Source organism: Haliaeetus albicilla, chromosome 9, assembly GCF_947461875.1.
Source record: "Haliaeetus albicilla chromosome 9, bHalAlb1.1, whole genome shotgun sequence".
NCBI classification, from domain to species: Eukaryota; Metazoa; Chordata; class Aves; order Accipitriformes; family Accipitridae; genus Haliaeetus; species Haliaeetus albicilla.
Genome location: NC_091491.1, coordinates 24,495,290 through 24,516,015, shown reverse-complemented (window position 1 = coordinate 24,516,015; position 20,726 = coordinate 24,495,290). Strand labels below are relative to the sequence as shown.

Genomic DNA, 20,726 nt, shown 5'->3' with positions numbered 1-20,726 from the left:
TATTTGTGATATGCTGATTAAAAACTTTTAATCTCAAAACAATAGCCATGTAACACAAACGCTATCAGTTCAGTCTTTGAAAGCAGCTGTATATTTGGCTATGTTGCAGTACATGAATTTCAGTATACTTTTCTATTTAAATACACAGAAGATTTTAGTTCTGCTTCAGCCCTCAAAACCAAGATATAACCGGTAGAGAGAGGAATGGGGGACAACTGTTCCAATGAAATAACAAAAAACATGTCAAACCAACTCTAAAATTCAGTCTTTGCTTTTTTTAATGTGGTAACCACAGACTGACAGTCAATGCAAGAGATTCCTGTGAAAGATGTTCCCGACACTGAGGTAGAAAGCATATCATCAGAGTTTTAACATCTGGTACCAAAATTAAGCAGTTTGCTGGCTGATGAAGACCTGCATCATACGGGCTGCCATTCGTAACTTGGTGACAGAATACGGCTGAAGCTACTTGCAACCCAAAGAGGAGGTTTATACAGATAATTCTGTTCCTGTAAGGGCAGCCATAGGACTGTTTTACCTGACTGAGGTCAGTTCCAGCGAGGCACACCGCTCCTGCACTTCTAGGAACCTCACTATGGAGCCAGGATCTAACATGAAATGCCCAAAGACCTTTGGCATACCTTGACCTTCAGCATTTAATACCCATTTGTATGATTTTCATGTGTGCTCTAAGAGAAAAGATATCCAAGTCCTGAAATAATTTCTGACACTACAGAACAAACAACCTTCAAGCAAAAAATTACAAGGAGCCTAACCGTAAAGAATGAGTGCCCGAGCCTCTGAGCAAATTACGTAAAAGCAGGCAGACCTCAATGCAATTGGAATTTTTAATAAAACTTAGCCCTTTCTCTCTGTGCTTTTTGTAAAAGTGCTTGAAAAGGGATAACCTGTATTGAAAAGACAATTGATTCTCTCAGTGTTTCCTCCCAGCAAGAAAACCAAATAAAAATTAAATTTTATTTCAAGCCAAATGGATTCTTCCCACCCCTCCACCGGCTTCCAAACTCTTCCCATCACTTAGATGGGGCTGGTCTCAAAATCTACGGCACCATTCATGGCTGTAATTACTACCAACTCAGGGCATCTGGAAGTGCAGAGCTCTCCCAGCACTTAAAGAACAAGATGTTGCTTTTGTTCTTTCCCTTTATTAGAACATACTGAGTTGGGGTTTCATGGGTTAATTTCAGATCCTCCTCTTTTTTAACCTTATACTTCTTACTCCACTTACATTCTTCATGTCCCTATTCCTCCTCCCTTCCCTTCTTCTTTTTCTCCAATAGCAATAAAAGGGAAAATCTCCATTGCAAATCACTTACTGATCTAAAGGAATCAGAATACTAAAACACAAAGCAATGCTCCAGGATTTCCTCTGCATTAGAGTGGGCTGCATTTAGTGTTGATTGTTATTATTTTTAATTGGATGTCCATTAAATTGAAGACCTGCATCACTACCGATCCAATCAAGATGTTTCTTCCGTAACAAAACTACATAACAGATTATATGGATTTTTATGGAAACAACCTTGAATGTCTCTGCTTATGGAAGATGAATATCAAAATCTAACCACTAAAATATTGGATGCAGTTTCAAGATACAAATAACTGATTTTGTTATGCTACTCGGTTTTGTTTATGACAAAATTGCTTGCATCTCTCTCAAATTAATCTCATTACCAAAAATTAGAAAAATGAGATCACTAGTCAGAGCTCCTACTAATGTGATTTTGGTGTTTGGAGACTAATTTTTTAATTAGCCTCTCTTTGTTTACTTATTCAGACTTGCACATTGTGGAGGGCTGCAGATTGTCTAATATCAGAGTTACAAAGCTGAGCATAAGATAAATAACTTCTCACATTCCCCAGTATCTCTTTTTCAGCCCTGAGCTTTCTGCAAACAGCAGGAATTTGCTTCTCCATAGCTGCATGCAGAGAAGCAAAACAAACTTTACCTTTAAGTATAGAAGATTATTCTCTAGATGGGCTACATTTTTAAACAATCTCTTCTGCAATACTAAAGGACTCAGCAGTTTCCTTTTGTCTTTAAAGATTCAATTAAAAGTATGTTTCAGAAATTAAATTACATCATGAAATTAGCTAGGGGTATGAAATACTGCATTTGCCCTAGCATTCAGGGAAAGGCTGTGCAAAGCAATTCACTTAATGGCTCCTAACATGTGATCTCAACTTAATAACTAAAGTGCCCTCAGCTAGCAGAGGATCTACTGGTGAGATACGCCCTATATAATCCACCAAAAGGAGAAATGGATTAAAGTCAGGTAAATCTTATTAAGTTATGGTAAACCCTACAGTTACTCTCATTTTTGATCTTTTAAAATGTTACAATTTTATCAAGTAACACGCTTGTTGGCAGGAATATTTCTGTGGGTTTTTAGCTGGCTCTGGCCGCCTCAATCTTGACACGTTCCAGAAGCATCTGCCAGAGCCTATTGGAAGCGTGCGTTTCTCTCTAGCTTTCAGACAGTACTGCTGGATGTAATTCATCACAACCACTGGGGATATACTTCAGTGTATCCTCTGCTGTACTAATACAGGGAAGGAAATGAGCAGTCCCCTAACTCTTCAGCTGTCCCTTTAGTCACCTGTTGGGTACAATTTCAGCTCATGCTGTGAGCCGTCTTTGTGCTGCATGCACACACTGGGTTGGTGTTTCAGAGGAATCTAATTTCCATTTGGGGGTCCTTGGGTACTGTGCAATAAAAAATAAAATAAAAAACAATTCCACTCATGACTGCCTTCTGTGGGACCAAAGCAGCTCACTTTGCTCATTTGCAAGCTCCTGGCAGCTCGCACGGGGAGCTGCAGCGTCCCCCCCCCTCCAGCAGCACATCCGCACTGCCAACTCCCAGCTGAGCACGGGTCTCCCGAGGGCTGGCAGTGCCTACCCCACGCCAGCTATGCCACAGCCTCACAGCACGGGAGACAGTTGCCGGCTCTGTATTGTTGATGAAGGCCCCGTGCTGGGAACACACTCCACACAGTGGGTTGGGGTTTTTTTTTTGGTTAGTTGGTTTGGGGGGGGGGTTGGTTTGTTTGGTTTTAATATTTTTAAACTGACTTCACTTAGGATTACAAGTCAAATTAGAGTGCAAAGCCAGAAGGAAAAATAAAAGGAGTCTCAAATTAACTCTAAAACCTACAGCTAGTAATGTCTCTGCAATCCATTTCTTCTCTAATCTCTCCTTACTCCCATTTTAATCCAATCACATAAAAATCTAATCAGTGCACATGCACATTCCTGTTTTCATATGAGTTTTAGCCACCGATCTGGTGTAACTTGGCAACAAGATGCCCATCACCAGATGCTTCTGTTGCAGAGGTGGTCTGTACTGATGTTCTCTGCTTCCAGGGGTATACCCAAGAGCAGACTCTGTTCTTTAGGCTAAGAAAATAAACATCTCAAATTATCAAGCACCATACTATGTTTATGCTTTCCTGTGGAGGAAAATAAATAAATAAATAAGAGCACACCTAACTTGTCAGAAGGGTGCTGAGAAGGAGAACATGCAAAGGGAACAAATGCCTGCCAGCTGGGTGGGGCATAAAGTAGTCTTTATTATTATTAAAACCAGCCAAATACAGCTGTGATTTATGGCCCTGGAAAGTGCAATGCACTGAGCTGTTTCGCTCAAAGAACATGTTTGTTTTTCTTCAACTTTATGAACAGGTATTTTAAATGATGGATTTTCCTGAAGGCACAGAAAGATTCACTCGTATTATTCTAATGCTAGCACAGACCCTCAGTTTTGCTGGGTTTATCAGACTGGTGGTCCATGTTCCCAGTGTTTACTATAGATAGTTTTGGCAGAATGTCCGAAGTGCATGTGTCTGAACGTGCATGTGTGCATGTCTAGGAGTCTGTCTAGCTGCAATTTTGCTACTTATGGGTCATGAGACTACTTACTGCATGTCTTCTGTACAAGTATCTGCCCTTCAGGTTGTAACATGAATTCTTAACTCAGGTCACAGGCAATTACAACATTTGTCAGGTGTCAGTGAACTTTAGCACGGAGTACTTTTTGGTTACCAGAAGCCTTGAACCACAAGAGATCAATGCTTCAATTTTGCCAGCAGTCCTGGGCTAGACTTCATTAATGTTACATGGCATAGTAATTGCGTTGTTTTACTGAATGTATTTCTCTGTTAATGAAGTCCATCTAGATTAGTTATAAAGACTCTATTTGGGCATGCTTGAAAACAGTCTTGTTTTTTTTTTAATCCAGGGATTCATAGTAACAGTTTTTATTTATTTCTGCCCTACTCTGTGGAATTTCATAATACACTTGAAGACATTTTCCAAACAAATGCAAACCTTTGACTAGAAATAGCAGTACCACCAGAACCCTACAGGGATGTGCAAATATCTACTTCCCCACAGGTCTACATGCATCTCTGTCTTGCCAAGAGGGGCTTTTGGGTTAGAGACAATGCTGGATAATTTTAACCACCAGAAAAAAAAGTGGAATGGGAACGAATGACTAAAAAATGGACATTAAGATCCATACACCCCCCAGCATCTTTCGGTAATGGCATGCCAAGGACTCTCCCAATGGTACAACAGACCTCCTCCAGAATGACTCAGTCTGCCAAGGAGGCACCAGCCTGTAGGCTGTATGCGAACACATGCCCAAATGGAATTGGAGCAAGGCCAGTTCACTCATTTACACAGGTGGTCAGACAGCCTGCAAATACCAATAGCATGGAGCCACTTAGACTGCATTTTAACAAAAAAAGGGGTCTGTAACCCCTTTAGAAGTCCTCTGGACCCTCTATGACCCAACATTTCTAATTATGCTTTTAAATATAGCAAATGAATCCTAAGCAAAAATGCACCCACTTACATAGTGAGCCAGTATACGTCTGAGCAATTTGTGGAATGATGAAGGTGAACAGATCATGTAACTTCCCTGAAAAAGAGTAAAAGTTGTAGGCAGGAACCTTAAAATCATGGAAGATTTACTGAAAATACCATCAAGATTTAGATACCAAACTGATAATGATTTCTGCTTTATTTGCTTGGTACTTGGGATTACCAAGCAGGCTATCAGCCTCTATGGTAATTTTAAAATACATTTGTTGCATGACTGTCCTAAAATAAAACTTCTCAGAATAACGGCAACAGCAGTATAATATAGTTTGCATTGTGTCTGTTGTTTATGTTGTGTGGCAATAGTACAGGCGGCCATATGGATATGAGCATTTGGAAGGGAGGATTTGTTGGCTAGATCATCACATCTGTTTACTTATAAATGCAACAAAAATACATTTGGAGGTCACTGACTACACAACCATTTTACTTACTCTTGATGAAAAAAAAAAAGCTATCAATGCTACTTTTTCTACATCAACACAACTTCAAAAGAGACCCTATGATATTTTCATGCAAAAGAGGTTTTCAAATTATACTAGAATTAGTCTCTATCACACCTCTTCAGCCACTTCCACTATAAAGGTGGTATCACAGCAATAATTTAATCTAGGATGAAATGAGTATGCAACATGTCCAGGAGGAAGATAAAGAAAACAACCAGTGTCACAGTTAAGCTTGCTCATAACACATACCCTTTGATTAAAGGAGCACATGCCACTGACCTCATATCGAAAAATCACATTAATTGAGTGAACTCAGATTTGAATTAAAAAAGCCACCCCACCCCCCCACTGACACACCAAACCAATAACACTAGTTTCACAAGCTGTAATTTATAACACCTCAATAATGTGCTTGCAGGTATTTCAACCAAGCCCTTCGCTGTGATCCGAAATATTTCTTGCACTTCCTTCACCTTTCTCTTGAGCTCTGGCTGTAAGCATATTGTAATCTAGCAAACATAAGTATTCCTGCAAATTTAGAAATGTGTAGTTCACTATGCAAAATTTCAACTACAGACAAATGTTCAGAAAAAGAAGAAACTGTACTTTAAGCGTTCTTTTACCTAAAGTATTTTCCTGATTTCAAGATATTATAAACAGTAAATTCAAAATGAAATTATTTTACTTAGGTTATTTTTGATTCTGGTAAAAATCTTTTGGTAGAAACACCTCCGCATGTCCAATACTCTAAGATTACACAGATTTTCTCAGATGAACAGAGCTTCTGGCAGTGAATAATCCCATGCATAGAAATATTTTTATATTTGTTTGCTGTCACCTACACTTGGTAACACTTAACTTTTAGCTGAAGGACACATACCTTATGTCTTGTTCACAAAGGAACCTAAGGACAGGAACTACAGAAAACTACAGACAGATAATACCTGAATTCAATTACTTCCACAACCTTAAAAAAAAAAAAAAAAAAGAGAGCAAGAGAAAAAATTTGATCTTACTTTTGCCGATGGGTTAGTCTTCAATATTTGATTTGCCAAAGGAAGGAGAGGTTAGGATGACAGCTGTTCATTACAATTCCTTCTTTATTACAAGAGCTTAACTCTGCCACTGGCTCACTGGCCCATTTCTGCTAGCTTTAGCACAGAACAGTGCTCCTAAAAGCTCCTCCTCTTCACAGTGTCTGTCTGGATACTTCCCTCAACAAACAGAAACAAAGCTTTCCACAGAGCCACTTAGGTGCTGGGAATGAGCTACAAGTAGGGGAAACCTACACCATCAGCTTTACACGGGAGCAGTCACATCTTCATAGTGTTACAAATCAAAATGATGACTTCCATGACAGAAAGAGTAGCTTGAATGACACCTAAAAACTAGAAGGCAGAACTTTCAAACCAAACATCTCCTATCGAAGTGTACAACCTCAGCCACTCCCTATGATTAATGCAACATGTCTCAGCCTTCAGAGAAGGAGGAGTGTTCACTATTTGTTTCTTACCAAGATTTTGTATTTATACAATTAAAAAAGCACTGGTGAAGTATCCACACGAAACTATATATAATACATATAAAATATCTAAATATACATATTTCAATTATGGATGAGTCAGAAAGCAACTGCTTATTCTAACAGATGCCCTATGTAAACTCAAAATACTCACCTTTTCCCTGGCACCTGTCACTGCCGAGGCAAATCTACCTTCTGTTCCCAGAAATGCTGCCTACGGCAGATATTGTATCATGGCAAATGTACATCTCGCAGTACTGCAACTTTATTGCCAGTGAAAATGATACTGCTTCATAACTTTATTTGTAATTTATAAGCTCTATGGGCAATATGCCAGTATGTTCTCTTAGTCTGGACACAGCCACCTGAACAGACAACGATCAAGTAGTGAGACCAGATGAATAAAAGTTGGGGGGAGGGGGGAAGGTCTAAAACTTAGGCCCAAAATATATATACTAACATATTTATTGTGGCTTACTCTCAGCTACTGATCAGTACATTAACCTTATTTTCACTGCATGACTGCTAAGTACCATACTAAAAATAGGTCAGAAATTCAGATCAGATCAGCTGACTCAGCCCAGCAAGCTCAGACAAAGACTAGTTGCTTTTTTTTCTTCAATCCAATACGATGTGCTTTATCCCCTGCAATGTACAATAGATCCACATATTTTTCCCCACAATTAACCTATCAGAACCACACACGATGAGATAGCAATCACACCAAGGGTCCATCAGTGCTACTGAAGAAATGCAACACAATGTATCCTTAGGAAGGCAAAACATACAATCAAACAGTTCTTTTTTTTAGGTCATTTTTCTGATCTTGTTTCCAAACTGCTCAGACTAATGCATTTAAATGAACTTAAGTCATTCAGCATGGTTATAAGATGATTTAGGTAGATAACAGCTGCTTCCAAATAGTGTTGTGTGTGAATACCACCACTTTATTAGATAATAAATTACTCATTATTATGTTGTTAATATACATGATTAGCCTTCTTCTAAAAGAGACCATCCGAACACTAAAATTGAATAGCTTCTCAAAAATTCAATAATTGGACTATGAGGTAATTTTCAGTAGGTGCCAAAGACTTATAAGTGCTTTATTTTGATTCCCACAAGCAAAAGGAGAGTGTTTGCTGGAACCCCCTCTCCTGCTCAAAATCTACCTGCAGTTAATCACAGGGGTGACTCCCTTGTTGCTAAGGAGATGGTTTTCAGCTGTTGGTAGTCTCCAGACTGGTAGCACTGTTATCACTGCACATGTGCACCACTTGCTATCTAGGCCACACTATCAGGAATTTGGGGTAATATAAATACCCACCAAGATAAGGTAAAGACATAAGGAAAATAGTACAGAACAAAGAAGAAATCAATAATCCTACTTTACCTTTCCTGACTGCTGTGTTTCAGTAGACAACATGGCCTTGGATCAATCTCTAGAGGTTACTACAGGGAGCAGACTCAATTGCAATCAGCCTAAGTGACTTCAGACATCATGGTTCCTTTAGTCAAATCAGATGTTCTCTCTTGGTCTGCCATTGCTTTTAGCTTTCCTAATCAAGGGTTGATCACAAATATCTCATTTTCCCTCTCCAAGTTTACACAGGAAAAAGACAGAGAAAAAGCCTCAAAGCATTTTCCAAGTTTTCCTAAGCTGTTTTTCCTACTTTGTTTCCTCAGACAGATATCGTTTACCCCCACAATGTTACTGAGATAAGCCAAGTGGGGAAGGAGTAGAGGGGACTAACAGCAAACATGGTTTCCCACAGAAGAACACTATATTCAAGAAATGTTGATACCTCCAATCCACATACATATACGTGCTGTTCCTCTGATAAACCCACTACATTGCTGTTAAACTTCCTTGTGTCTTCTGAGTCGGAGGAGAGCTCTGTTCTCAGTGATCTCAGTTCAGCATGAGCAAGAATTCATGTTTTGGCCCAGACCTATATCACCTGCACTTAGCCAGAGCTCTTCATCAAATCACTTTGCCAAGATCAACAAATAAAACCACACAAACCAACCACAAGGTAGGAAATACTGTTACTGCCATTCAAATTAGGTAGAAAAGCTTGGCTAGAGGACTATAAAGAACCAGGTAGGTCCACAACTTACTCTCTCATGCCCCAGGAAACTTATTCATAACAAAACCTGTTCTGGCACTTAGTGACCTTCATGGTCACACATACAAAAGTGCATGTAAACAGGTTAGCCAGAGCATAGCTTACTTATCTGTCAGCTCTGAAGACCATATTCTAAATACATCTATATACACTGACAGTTTAACGTAGCTTATCATCAAATGAAGAAATTACCACAAGGACTGCGGAATTTATTTTTCTAGCCAATTCTAAATCAATGAAATAGTGATGTTTCAATAAATTCAAAATATTTGCATCTTTGAGTTTTTTATTTTATTTTCCTCAGTGGGGAAGAGCCAGTAATGTAAGATGAGAAAGTACTCTTCATCTCACTACTTTAAAACAGCAAATTATTGACTAGCACTTTTGTATGCACTCACTTCACAGTTGAGACTGATTCAAAGCCTTCCTCTGCTTAATGTAACTAAAACTCAACTTCCCTCTCCATCATATTAAGAAATATTTTGAGGTGGGTCTCCCTACCCTTTCCTCTTGGAAATTTTGCAGTTTATGTAGCTATTCAGTAATCAAAAGACAGGGATGAACACTAAACAAAGATGGCAAGAATGAAACTGAATGTGTATCCAGCGTAAATCAAAACAAACAAAAAGAACCCTCCTGTATTAATCTCCTGCAAGGAACAGCATTTTTTCTCATGTAGCTGTGCACAGTATAGCTCCTGCTACAAGCAGCCTATGCCTTTGACTCCCCAACAGTTTGAATCTGCCTAAAGATCACCCAAAAGTTGAGCTGACAAGATAACAGTCCAGAAGGTACCAAAATACACATTGCATGGGTTCTCATTATGCACCGTCATTTCACATTATTCTTATCCCCCCCCCAAATTAGGGACAATCCAAAAAGTTTTACTTCCTGGAATGTAAAGCAGCTATAATTTTACTTTACGTTGCTGCTTATCCCTCCTCTGTCAAACTGTATGTGCTGTTCTTTTCCTTTTAACATTCCATCAGAATTACCAGACTACCGAGGCGTTGCTGGAACATTCACAGCACAGCATGTCTGTTACACACGGATGTACAGTACCCAAGACATAGCATAAAATTTAATCACTTAAACTGAAATACAGAATATTCTTGCTGGGAGAAAAAATTCAAAGGACCTCCTATCAGTTTGTGCTCAAGCCATCTATTTGCATATAAAAGTTTAGCATTTGGATGGATGATTTACCTGTATTACAGAATTTGTCCCTCTCCTCAAGAAAATGCAAATTTTTAAATATGCAAATGTGTATATAATAAATATTCATATATATCCCATTCTTTTCCTGTCCAGGAGGCTGCAGAGATTTCATCGCTATCCATTGGCACAAGATGCCAGGTCATGCGAGTGCTCCTCTCATTAACCGTCAATTAAAAATAAATGGAATTGTTCAAGAGCAGCCATTATAGGGTTCTACCCATCAGGGGCTTGATCCATTTTTCTTTAAATGATTGCAATATTTTACTGACTTGAGAGCATGCAGAATGGTGGGGAAATCATAAATAACACTTTTTTTTTTGTACAATCTCAGAGCACAATTAGAGAGCTTTGAAAATTTACCAGATTTAAAACATCAACTCAAGGGGAGTCTATTTTGACCTGTGAGGCTGTCCCTGTCTTGCAAGAGCTCATGCACAAATACATCTTTCCACAAAGCATACACTTTCCATCTAAAAGCACTGAGTGGACAAAGACCTATTTTCCACTAGATCTACAATTCCTATTCCAAACACCTGAACTTTTTGTTACGAATCACACCTGCTGAAGATGCCACACATGCTTAAACTGAATACATTTGGATGGGAATACTCTCTTCCATTAAGGGAGGCAGAACCATTCAGTATCATGTCTACACAATATAAAACACATGCAATTAGCAGCCTGATATGGGCCAATGGTCTGTACTGCTTTTACCAGCAAGCTGCTTAGAAATCAACTGGTCTACACATATTTACCATACCTGAGACAGAGCCCCTCACTGTTCACTCACGCTGCCAGACCACTCATCTTTTTATCAAAATATTTACCGTTTTATTGCTTCTTCTTGTTTTCGGCGTTTTTCACTCTTTTCTTTCAAGTAAGCCAGGTTTGTTTCATTCCTCATGCGATCATTCTCTCGAGCAATGTCTGATGCATTCTGTATAACCAAGCCATCATAGGCCTTCATCCCCATATCTTCAATATACTGGAGAAAAGCGCCCAAAGTGACCTCCTCCTGATTAGAACTCATCATCTTGCAGGAGATAATGAACAAAGGAAAGCAACGTTTCCTGCAGGTTGAAAAACACATAATACCTTAATCAGTAGGAAAATAGCTTATGGTTTATGACAGCGAGATTGTGTCAATTGTAATTAACATCTCTGTAAGGGACAATTTTTTTAGACTTTCTCCTGTCTAAAGAATAATAAACAAAGCAATTCAGAACACAGAACAACATTACTCAAAACAAGAGGAGATAAAAAAACAAGAGTCTCTTCTTCCAAGCGACGCAGATCCATCTGGTTATACATTGTTCAAATCCCAAAAACGTTTTCTCCCACCCGCTCCCTTTTCCTAATACCCCTCAGTTGCAATCACACTGACGTCCCTGAATCTCAGTTTGAATTGGACTGAAAAGGCTTCCATCCCAGGACAACAAGTCCTTTTTGCAGTTTAGATAAAGCTGCACCAGAACAGATCACCAGATAAAATTCCTATTCTGCAGGATGTTGCGAAGTTCAGGTGAAAAATACTGCTATGTTTTTTGAAACAAAAAAGTTCAAAATTTTCTTCAGGTTCAAAATCTGTAAAGAAATATTGTGAAGTAGTTTCCTATGTTTCTTAGTAACCTAGATATGAGCCCATAAGCCCTGGTTATCTGTTGCCCAACAGCTTGTTAGCTTGAAGCTCCAAGAACAAACATGAAATCCCAGCTAAACTGGGACCTTCAGAACTCTAAAGCCCTTGAATTCTCCAAGTTGCCATATTTCTTCCACAGGTATGACAGACACTTGGGTTTACAGCACCTCCAGCTAAGCAGCATAGAGAACAGACACACTTCGATCCCTAGGTCACTCCTGGCTCCATGACAGGCAGCCTAAAAGCTCTCAGAAAGGTCCCAAAGGTTTTTGACTCAGCAGCAGACACCCTGGGCATCGCAAGAACTCTGATGTATAGATACATCAGTAAATACTACAAGTGACTAAAGGCAAGGTATAATTTCAAGAAACATACTGGGTATTTAAATTCTATACGACTAGATTAACTACTTCTTAAACAAGTAAAATAGAAAAACAGAGTTGTGCCATCTTCTTATTTTAAATACCAATTACTTTAAGGTTCTGAGACATTACCATCTTAAATGGCATTATCCTGACACAGCCCTGCAAGGGGGGCCCTCATCTTACAAATGAGGAGTCGATGCAGAGAGTGACTGAGTGACATACTGGCAGTTTTGGCAGCTGAACTCAGCTCTCCAAGGCATGTTTGCTTTTTCACTACCAGAGCGTCTCTCCTTTCCCTGAAGAAGGATAGTATGACTTCCCGGAATCAGCCTGAGAACCATGCCAGCACTGCAACTAGAAGTAATCTTACTGAATAGGCAACAAGTATCCTGTCTGCACACAGATTTTTTGGGGCAGAGTCCCCATGTAATCAGCAACAAAAATCTTTCCTCCATTTCCTAATACACTTCCATAGTTCTAATCTTTATTACACTGCTGGACAAGCAAAATTCTGATCAGGGTAGGCACTGATTCTAGAAAAAAAACCAAACCAACCAACCAAACAAAAAAAAACCCCAAAAAAACCCAAAACAAAACCCCAAAACCCTAAAAGCTCTTACAGATTCTAGGAATCCACTCTGGGCCTTCAGGCACAGCCCTGAACACAAGAACAAAATGCTTTTACATCCATAGAGTAAGCAATGTGCAAGGGATTAAAAGAAAAGTATTTTTCCACCCTTTTATTTTTTTTCCCCGTTTTTTGATCACTTGAAGCAGCAATGACAACAAGCAGCTGGTTTCAGGCAGTTAATACTTAAAAAGCACACCAATAATTTTTTTCCCTTGTTCTCTGTGTCTCTATATCAAAATTATTTCTGTACAATGGTAACCTGACTTAAAATCATGAAGATTCAGAGGATGCAAAGGGTCTGCTCCTATCACCCTCTTCCACCTCCCAAGACAACCTTTTCTATCAACTAAGCCTGAATATGAGTGTAAGGCTGACTTTCAGGGTCACTAAATTGATCTTAAAGCCTTTTCAGGCATGGGTATAGGTATCTCCTACTAATCCCTGCAGGGTAAAACCAGTGAAGGAGGTTTCAGTGCAGCCCGATGTGCATGCATGCAATTTCCCACAGCTTTCACATTGGAAATAGCTAGAACCCACTGGGTTCGAATATGCATTGAGCCATTCTATATATTCACCATAAGTGGCACTGTATCTGCAAAGGAGTGCATTGGGAAGCTGACAATGAGCTAAACAGACTCTATTAATGTTACTGATGCTTCAGTAGACATCACTTTAGACCAATTCCTAACGTTTCCAATAAAGAAAAGTAAGTCCAGATACCACAGCCCCTTCCTGGGAGTCTCTGTCTACAGCATGAAGCCTACCTGCTTAAAAACAACGCTAACAGCATACATGGCTCTAACTCCATTGACTCTGAACTTCTCAAATGGTATCTGCTTTTTGATGGTTAAAGTCTGCGCCATTTCCCCAATAGATGGCTATTTCACTGTATTTTCCATTTTGGACTTCTAGTAAAGCCTCATTTCTGCATATGTTGAATCAAATTCAGATAAACCTGTACAACAGAGAAATCCCACCCTAGTGAGCTTAGTGGCAGTTTTGCCATTGATTTCTCCAGTGACCAGATTTTACTCCTGAAATATAATATGAAATTTTATACTGAAGATAACTTCAGCAGCCTTTCAACAAATGCAGTTCTGATCCGTTTTTCCCTGAGACATACAGAACTTGATCTGTTTCACACTCTCTTTTATGACAACAATACTTCATTTTTTTTCCCCCATTGCTTCCCTTTCTTTTTGGAGGTCAAAAATGAGCTGACACTTAAGGATATACTGAATCTCCTTTTATTATGATATTTATTTTTCATATGAGAAGACAAAGTCATTCCAATTGCAAAAAGACTGAAATAAAAGCCTTTATTCTGCTGCACACACTGACCAGATACAGTTTATCACTGATGTTTTCTATTACTAAACTCACACAGAGTGACAAAAATTTACACAATATTTAATAAATGGATCAAGATATGTTCTTTGTCCTAACAAAGGTCCAGTCCTGCAACAATACTGAGCAACTGTAGCTACTGAACTCCTCCTGTGCCTGTTGACGCTTCCATGCTTGTAACACCAAATTCATTTTGAGGTATTCCTAGAGGGGGTTGGGAGACGCCCAGATATTTCAAAACTTTGAATCAGCTCTTATGGCACTAACTCTGAAAAGCATCTATACAAGTAGCAAGCATTTTTTGGATCAAAACCCATGTATCTCCTACATGAATGTTATTTTACAGCCTCATTGCATTTACTAATATTGTACAGTTGTGCATGCTATGCTTAAAAGGAATAAAAATGCAAACAGCTGGGGCAAAAAGCTTAACTAATTACAGTAAACATTTTTACAGCATTAGTATTCCTTGTACAGCATACTAGGACCAATTTTATTTAATGCCACGTCAGAGATACTATGTTACCTTAATGTATTAATATAAAATATTAATTAAATATTAATTAAAATATAACTGCAATAGGCTGCAACCAATACATGTGGACCATTGAGACATGCATTGTCACCCTCCTTGGAAAATGTGCGGACAGCACTGGTCAACTTTTGATCAAAGTTCTACTGACTAGTAAACTCAGGCAGTGAGAAATTCCTAACCATCTGTCAGGGCAGATACAAGTACAAGCAAGTGTTCTGTTTGATTACATTTATATTTGATTAAAAATATGCAAATGCAAGTCGTTAAATAAGTCATGTAAGCTGTAGGTGAGGCACCATCATTTTGGTACCCCTAACATACACACTGTGGTCAGGTATTTTGTTAGCTGGTAACAAGGACCATACAGAGTCACCTGTGTATTTGCAATCAAATTGTTTTCAGTCCATTTTGTTTTCTGAAACCAAGCAGCCCTGTGTCCTGGTTTTGACTGGGATAGAGTTAATTTTCTTTCTAGTGGCTGGTATAGTGTTATGGTTTTGATTTAGTATGAGAATAAAGTTGATAACACGCTGATGTTTTCAGTTGTTGCTAAGTAGTGTTTATACCAAGTCAAGGATTTTTCAGCTTCTCATGCCCAGCCAGCAAGAAGGCTGGAGGGGCACAAGAAGTTGGGAGGGGGCACAGCCAGGGTAGCTGACCCAAAGTGGCCAACGGGATATTCCATACCATGTGACATCATGCCCAGTACATAAACTGGGGGCAGTTGGCATGGTGGGGCAGGGGATAGATCACTGCTAGGGAACTAAATGGGCATTGGTCAGCAAGTAGTGAGCGACAGCATTGTGCATCACTTGTTTTGTATATTCCAATTCTTTTATTATTATTATTACTGTTATTGTCATTATTATTCTCATCCTTTCTGTCCTATTAAGCTGTTCTTATCTCAACCCTCTAGTTTTACTTGGGTTTTTTTCCCCATTCTCTCCCCCATCCCACTGGGTGGGGCAGCAGTGGGTGAGCGGCTATGTGGTGCTTAGTTGCTGGCTGGGGTTAAACTACAACACCCTGGAAAACTAACTGGGAGTTGCTCTGTTTGGGAAATTCTTTTAACACTCCTTTCTCTTCCTCTCATCAGTGTGAAGGAACAGAAGGAGACAGCAGGGAGGAGGAAAAGCCATGGATTTCAGCTATTGAAGCCAACATACTGAGAAGTCAACAGAAATTGATTGGAGGAACTCTGTTATGAGCATTCACTGAACATGAAGATTTTTGGAAATTCACCTGAGTGCAAGGACACAAAGAAGGAATTCTGCAACATGTTCACTTTGTCTCTTAAAGGTCAAACTAACACTATGTGAAACCTCACTGAGGAAAAAAACAAACCAAAACAATCATGCACACTGGTACCTTCCCGTCCAGGTATCCCCAAATCAGAAGGACATTGGCAAAGGAGCACAGGGCAGCTCACACTGTCATGGCCCATGCAATCAGCTGTCAGCATGGGAGGAGTAAAGCAAGCAAGATTTTTTTTTTTTTCCTTCCCTGCCAGTGCATCTGGTTTACTGGCAAGGGGAAGCAGTCCCCTTACCAGTTTGCCTAGAAACATTTACATAACTGAATTCAAGACCTTTGTATTGACTCAGACACAGTTTCCATGGGAGAATAATGCATTGTGCTTCACGAGACTGTTCCATACCTTACTTCTAACTTAACTATTTGCTCTGAAGCTGAACATACAACATTCTTGGTCAAACCCAACCCACCTCCTTTTCATATGATCAGTGTGCAAAAATACCGAATTCATAATATGAGAGTAATCAACCCAATATCACAGTATCAAAGCAGTGCTATATGTTAATATTCAGACATGCAGTTCTCCCTCTTATTCACATGAGGATCCCCAAAATATCAGTTGTTTTTCAGCACGCTTGATAGCCATAAGCTGCAGCTGTGCTGCATTGAAAATTGGCAATGCTGACATTAAATTGAAGGAGCTTTTTGAAGTAATGACAAAGGCACTGATTGCCTTCTTCCAAACCAGAGGGGTTTTTGTTTGGGTTTTTTTTGGGGGGTGGGGTGGTTTGTTTTGGGGTGGGTTTTTTTTTCATTTTAATGTAGGAGAACAGAGCCTGGAAACACAAGAGTGGGGTTGCCCAAAGTCCTGAGTCCAACCCTAATTTATAAAGGTCTACACATCTCTCCAGTCCTGCCTGTCTCCCTTCCTCATACTGTCTCCTCTCTTTGACAACACACCTGCTTTCACATAACCTGTCAATTCCCTCCACTAAATTCAGTACATCAGAAGGATTCTGCACAAATCAAGGATGCTAATCAGCCATTCAACCCTTGAGTTTGAACCGTTGCACTCTAGTTGCTTGCAAGGCAGTAAGAGCAAAGTAGACAGACCAGCCATATCCAATTTTTACAAACTGCTGACCACAGCATACTAATAAGGATCTAATGGTATTAGGTGTACAAAGAATACTTTCGCTGCAACCAAAAAAAATTCAGTGATGGAAAAATATACTAGAGACTACTTTGCAGAACTCTGTCTCTTATCATAAATGTGCCTTATACCAAGTGAGCTTTGAAATACCCAAACAGTTGAATGTGATGAGACAAATTGCTAAGACCTGCTTTTTAGAGTTGCATTCCCTGCTCATTCTTAACAATGAGCTGGCATTACTGTTTTCACAGACAGCGACACACTAGATACTAATGTCAAAGAGGAAGGACCTTCTGAAATAGGTTGCAAGTTTCCTACTATATATCATTTGACAACTTTTTATGCAGGTATTTAAAGAAAAATAACAACTACACTCATTTGGAAGTACAAAATATACTTTGTATTTTGACTGGGATTACAGATTATATACCTTATCCTCATTATGCTGCACAGCATGAGTTCTAGCACCTGGGTGAAATCACTGAAGCTAAGTAGAGCTAAGCCCTTCACTTAAAGAGGTTAAAAGTGGCTCCTTCAGTAGAATGAGAATGCTACTGCATGGGTTTAAAGAAATAGTCCATTTCTACAGACGTTGCACCCTTCATAGGGGAAAGTTATGCTCCCTGTAGTTTTAAGAACAGAAAAAAATACCCTCAGCCTTGAATTTTGGCTCCTTTGCTAGTGCCTTTTGAAAAGGGAAAAGGTCTTTGCTAACAATGACTCCTCTATGACTCCAGAATGTAAAGAGCTGTTGTTTACTTTGCAATACAGCAACACTTTTATCACTTTTATCCCCTGAGGAAAATAATGCTTCCTCCTAACCACAGGGATGTTGGACAATTACAAATCTAGATTCAGAATGATCAGCACTTAAGTGCAATCATGACATTTTATCACCCCAATATTATGCAGAAGACTTATGAACAACAATAAGAAATAAACCCACACAACACTCACAGACATATAGACACACATTCTGCGTGCAAACAGGAGTACATTTGAACTCAGAAGAAAGAATGAGCTTCTTGCTGATGGATGTATTTTTTTCTTCCTCCTTAAGAAAATGAAATGGTGATTTCACTACCACCAGCATCACATTAAGATGCTGTAAAATTTTAATGGTGGAGTGGGTCTGATGAGTAACTAACATAGATGTTAGAAATTATTTCATCAGAAAATAGCAAAGAATGTTTTTAATTATTTCACAGTGCTTTTTACAAACAAAAAAATCCAGCTGCAAAATGTCTCTGTGACAAGCACAATCAACATGTGAAGTACACAAAACCAGTCAAATAGACTTCAGCTTTTAGTTTAGCAATGGCTTGATTAATACCTCCTAAAAATACATGCAACTCCATCCTTATGCATTCTGACTACTCATTATTACAATTTGTAATATTTTTTTCATTCTAATTAGCACCATATTTTATTAGCATGCTCATATAATGTATTAAAATATGTACGTACCAAAATTTAAGTCCACGGGGACTGCTAAGTGCAATAATCAAAGGTGACTTTTGCCTGTAAAAGCCCTTTCCTGTGGTTATCTCAGTGCAGTCGGAAGGGATATTTCAGCACCATAAGAAACAGATTTGCAGTTAGGCTCAGTTTTTTCTTCAGTTAAAGTGCATTAAATCTTGTTGGCAAAATTGCCCAGATTGTAGAATTCGACATCACTATAAGTCAGTGTGTTGTTACAGATCTTCTTAACACACGATTAAAATGGCATGGAAAGTTTGGCTTTTAAAAAATGCAGTGGCAAGAGAAGACAGGTGCTTGCTTCTTTAAATCCACATTCAGAGAAGAGAGGGTACAGATAATGGGAGGGTATAAACAACACCCTGCTTTGAGGTCCAGCAGAGAAAAAACTGGATGATTTTTACCCACTTTACAACATAGAAGATTACGGCACCATCATATGCACTAACACAGAGATTTCTAAGGTGCCTCATTTGAATATGTTCTGTGGAGACAAAAAGAGCGGAATATAAGGAATAGAAAACATCCTATCCAAATGGCTTCTTGCAGCAGGAAAGACGCTCGCTCTCTCATTGCCACTTAAATACAGAAGGTCTGAGGCAGTCTAGCTTGTGGCATCGTCTCTCTCTCTCCCCCGTGACTACAGGCAGGCTTGCTCTCTCCAGCTGCCTTAGTCTGTTGATGCTACTGTTGATTAATCAGGGATTCTCAAACAAAGAGCAAGCCTACCTTCGGGTGCCAGCAGGACTGTGGGGCTCCTCTCCTGCTGCAATCCGGCTGCCCTGACCCCCCGCGCAGCCAGCATCCTAGCACCTCGGACAGCTCCCCCGCGCTAGGCCCATTGGCGGGGGCGAGAGGACGGGAGCGGAGAGACGCCAGGAGCCGGAGAGCGGCAGCTGCTTCGGTCCTCAGCGCCAGGGCTCGGGCGCTCGGCAGAGCCTCCGAGCCAGGCAACAGTCTCTCTCTTATCGCCACTGCACTGAAGTCTGATTAGCAAATAATCCAGTGGGGGGAAAAAAAAAAATCTGCATGAACAGCACTGTACAATCACATTTAGTCTATAGGTAGGAAGGAACGCGAAACAACGCCCTTCCCCCCTCCTTCTCCCTTCCCCAAAAAGAAACTGTTCTTCCACGGAGAATGTGTAAGTTAACCTTTAGCCCATGTTATGGCTCAAGGAAATGAGCAGCCACTTAAAAGGAACATCTAAGCCTCAGTTTGATACCTCGTATTGATGTATCTCTTGCTCTCACCCTCACTGAAAAGCAGTGCAAGGCACACAATTACTGCTGACGCAGATTAGACCGCTGCTTGGGGAAAGAGGGGAGGAGCTTCTTAACCTCATCAAAACAACCTCCCACCACCTGCTCCCATTGCACGAGAACAAAACTATGCTACTCGGACAGAATGAGCGTGACATTTACGGTGTTTTACTTATATTGATATGAGATGCGCACTCTGGAAAGAAGCATTCGGTCTGAAAAACATTCAGGGTGGAACTACACGGTTTTATGCTTATCCAGAATTTGTGAATGTAATTGTTTGGAAGAAGAGATTTCCTTTTTTCTGAACTGGATCTATCTGCATTATAGCTCCTCCTTGCAGGATATGTGCAGTTTTGCTTTCTCTCCCCCAAACCTGCAGCCTGGACACAAAGCAAAGCATTCAATCCCTGCGCAAAAGCCAGTAAAAGGGGAGATGTCTGAATGTGCACAGAATGCATTACTCCATTGTTAAATGCCATTTCATTCTTCCTCTCTTAAGTTACAGGCATATTTTTCTCTTGCATAAATCTTGATTCTTATGTTACAGTAACAGTTGAATTTATTTTTAAAACTAGTAACAGAAATTACGGTCATGGAATAAAGTCCTTTCAAAGTAATGCATGTTCACATGAAAAGCAGTGCTAGTACACAAATAAGAGCACAGGAGAACTTTCTGCAGATTTGCTACCCCACAACTGGAATATTAATATTACCTCACATTCAAGAGCACTCAAGATAACCACCTAGACACATTGCAAAACATGGTGACCTCCTTTGTGCAGCAGTAGCCAATACTAACATCGGAACCATAGCCTGAAAGAAGCCTGCTCCTAAAAC

At 39.7% G+C, this 20,726-nt stretch overlaps 1 protein-coding gene across 5 annotated transcripts in view; it reads right to left on the bottom strand.

Annotated features, from left to right (window-relative positions):
- NYAP2 (neuronal tyrosine-phosphorylated phosphoinositide-3-kinase adaptor 2) overlaps nucleotides 1-19,909 on the bottom strand; it is a 149,166-nt gene extending 129,257 nt beyond the window's left edge. For 2 of the 5 annotated variants that reach the window (XR_011326153.1, XM_069792135.1), the window contains exons 1-2: nucleotides 18,613-19,909; nucleotides 11,049-11,291 (exon numbers count right to left, since the gene is read on the bottom strand). Coding sequence is in view for 1 of the 5 variants with exons in the window: in XM_069792135.1 (XP_069648236.1) it covers nucleotides 11,049-11,254 (206 nt within the window). In the remaining 4 variants the exon portion in view is untranslated. Of the gene's footprint in view, nucleotides 1-6,368; nucleotides 6,550-11,048; nucleotides 11,292-18,612 lie in introns of those variants that run through there. The other 3 variants (XR_011326154.1, XR_011326156.1, XR_011326157.1) reach the window with 3 other exon arrangements.
- Between the last annotated feature and the right edge of the window lie 817 nt (nucleotides 19,910-20,726).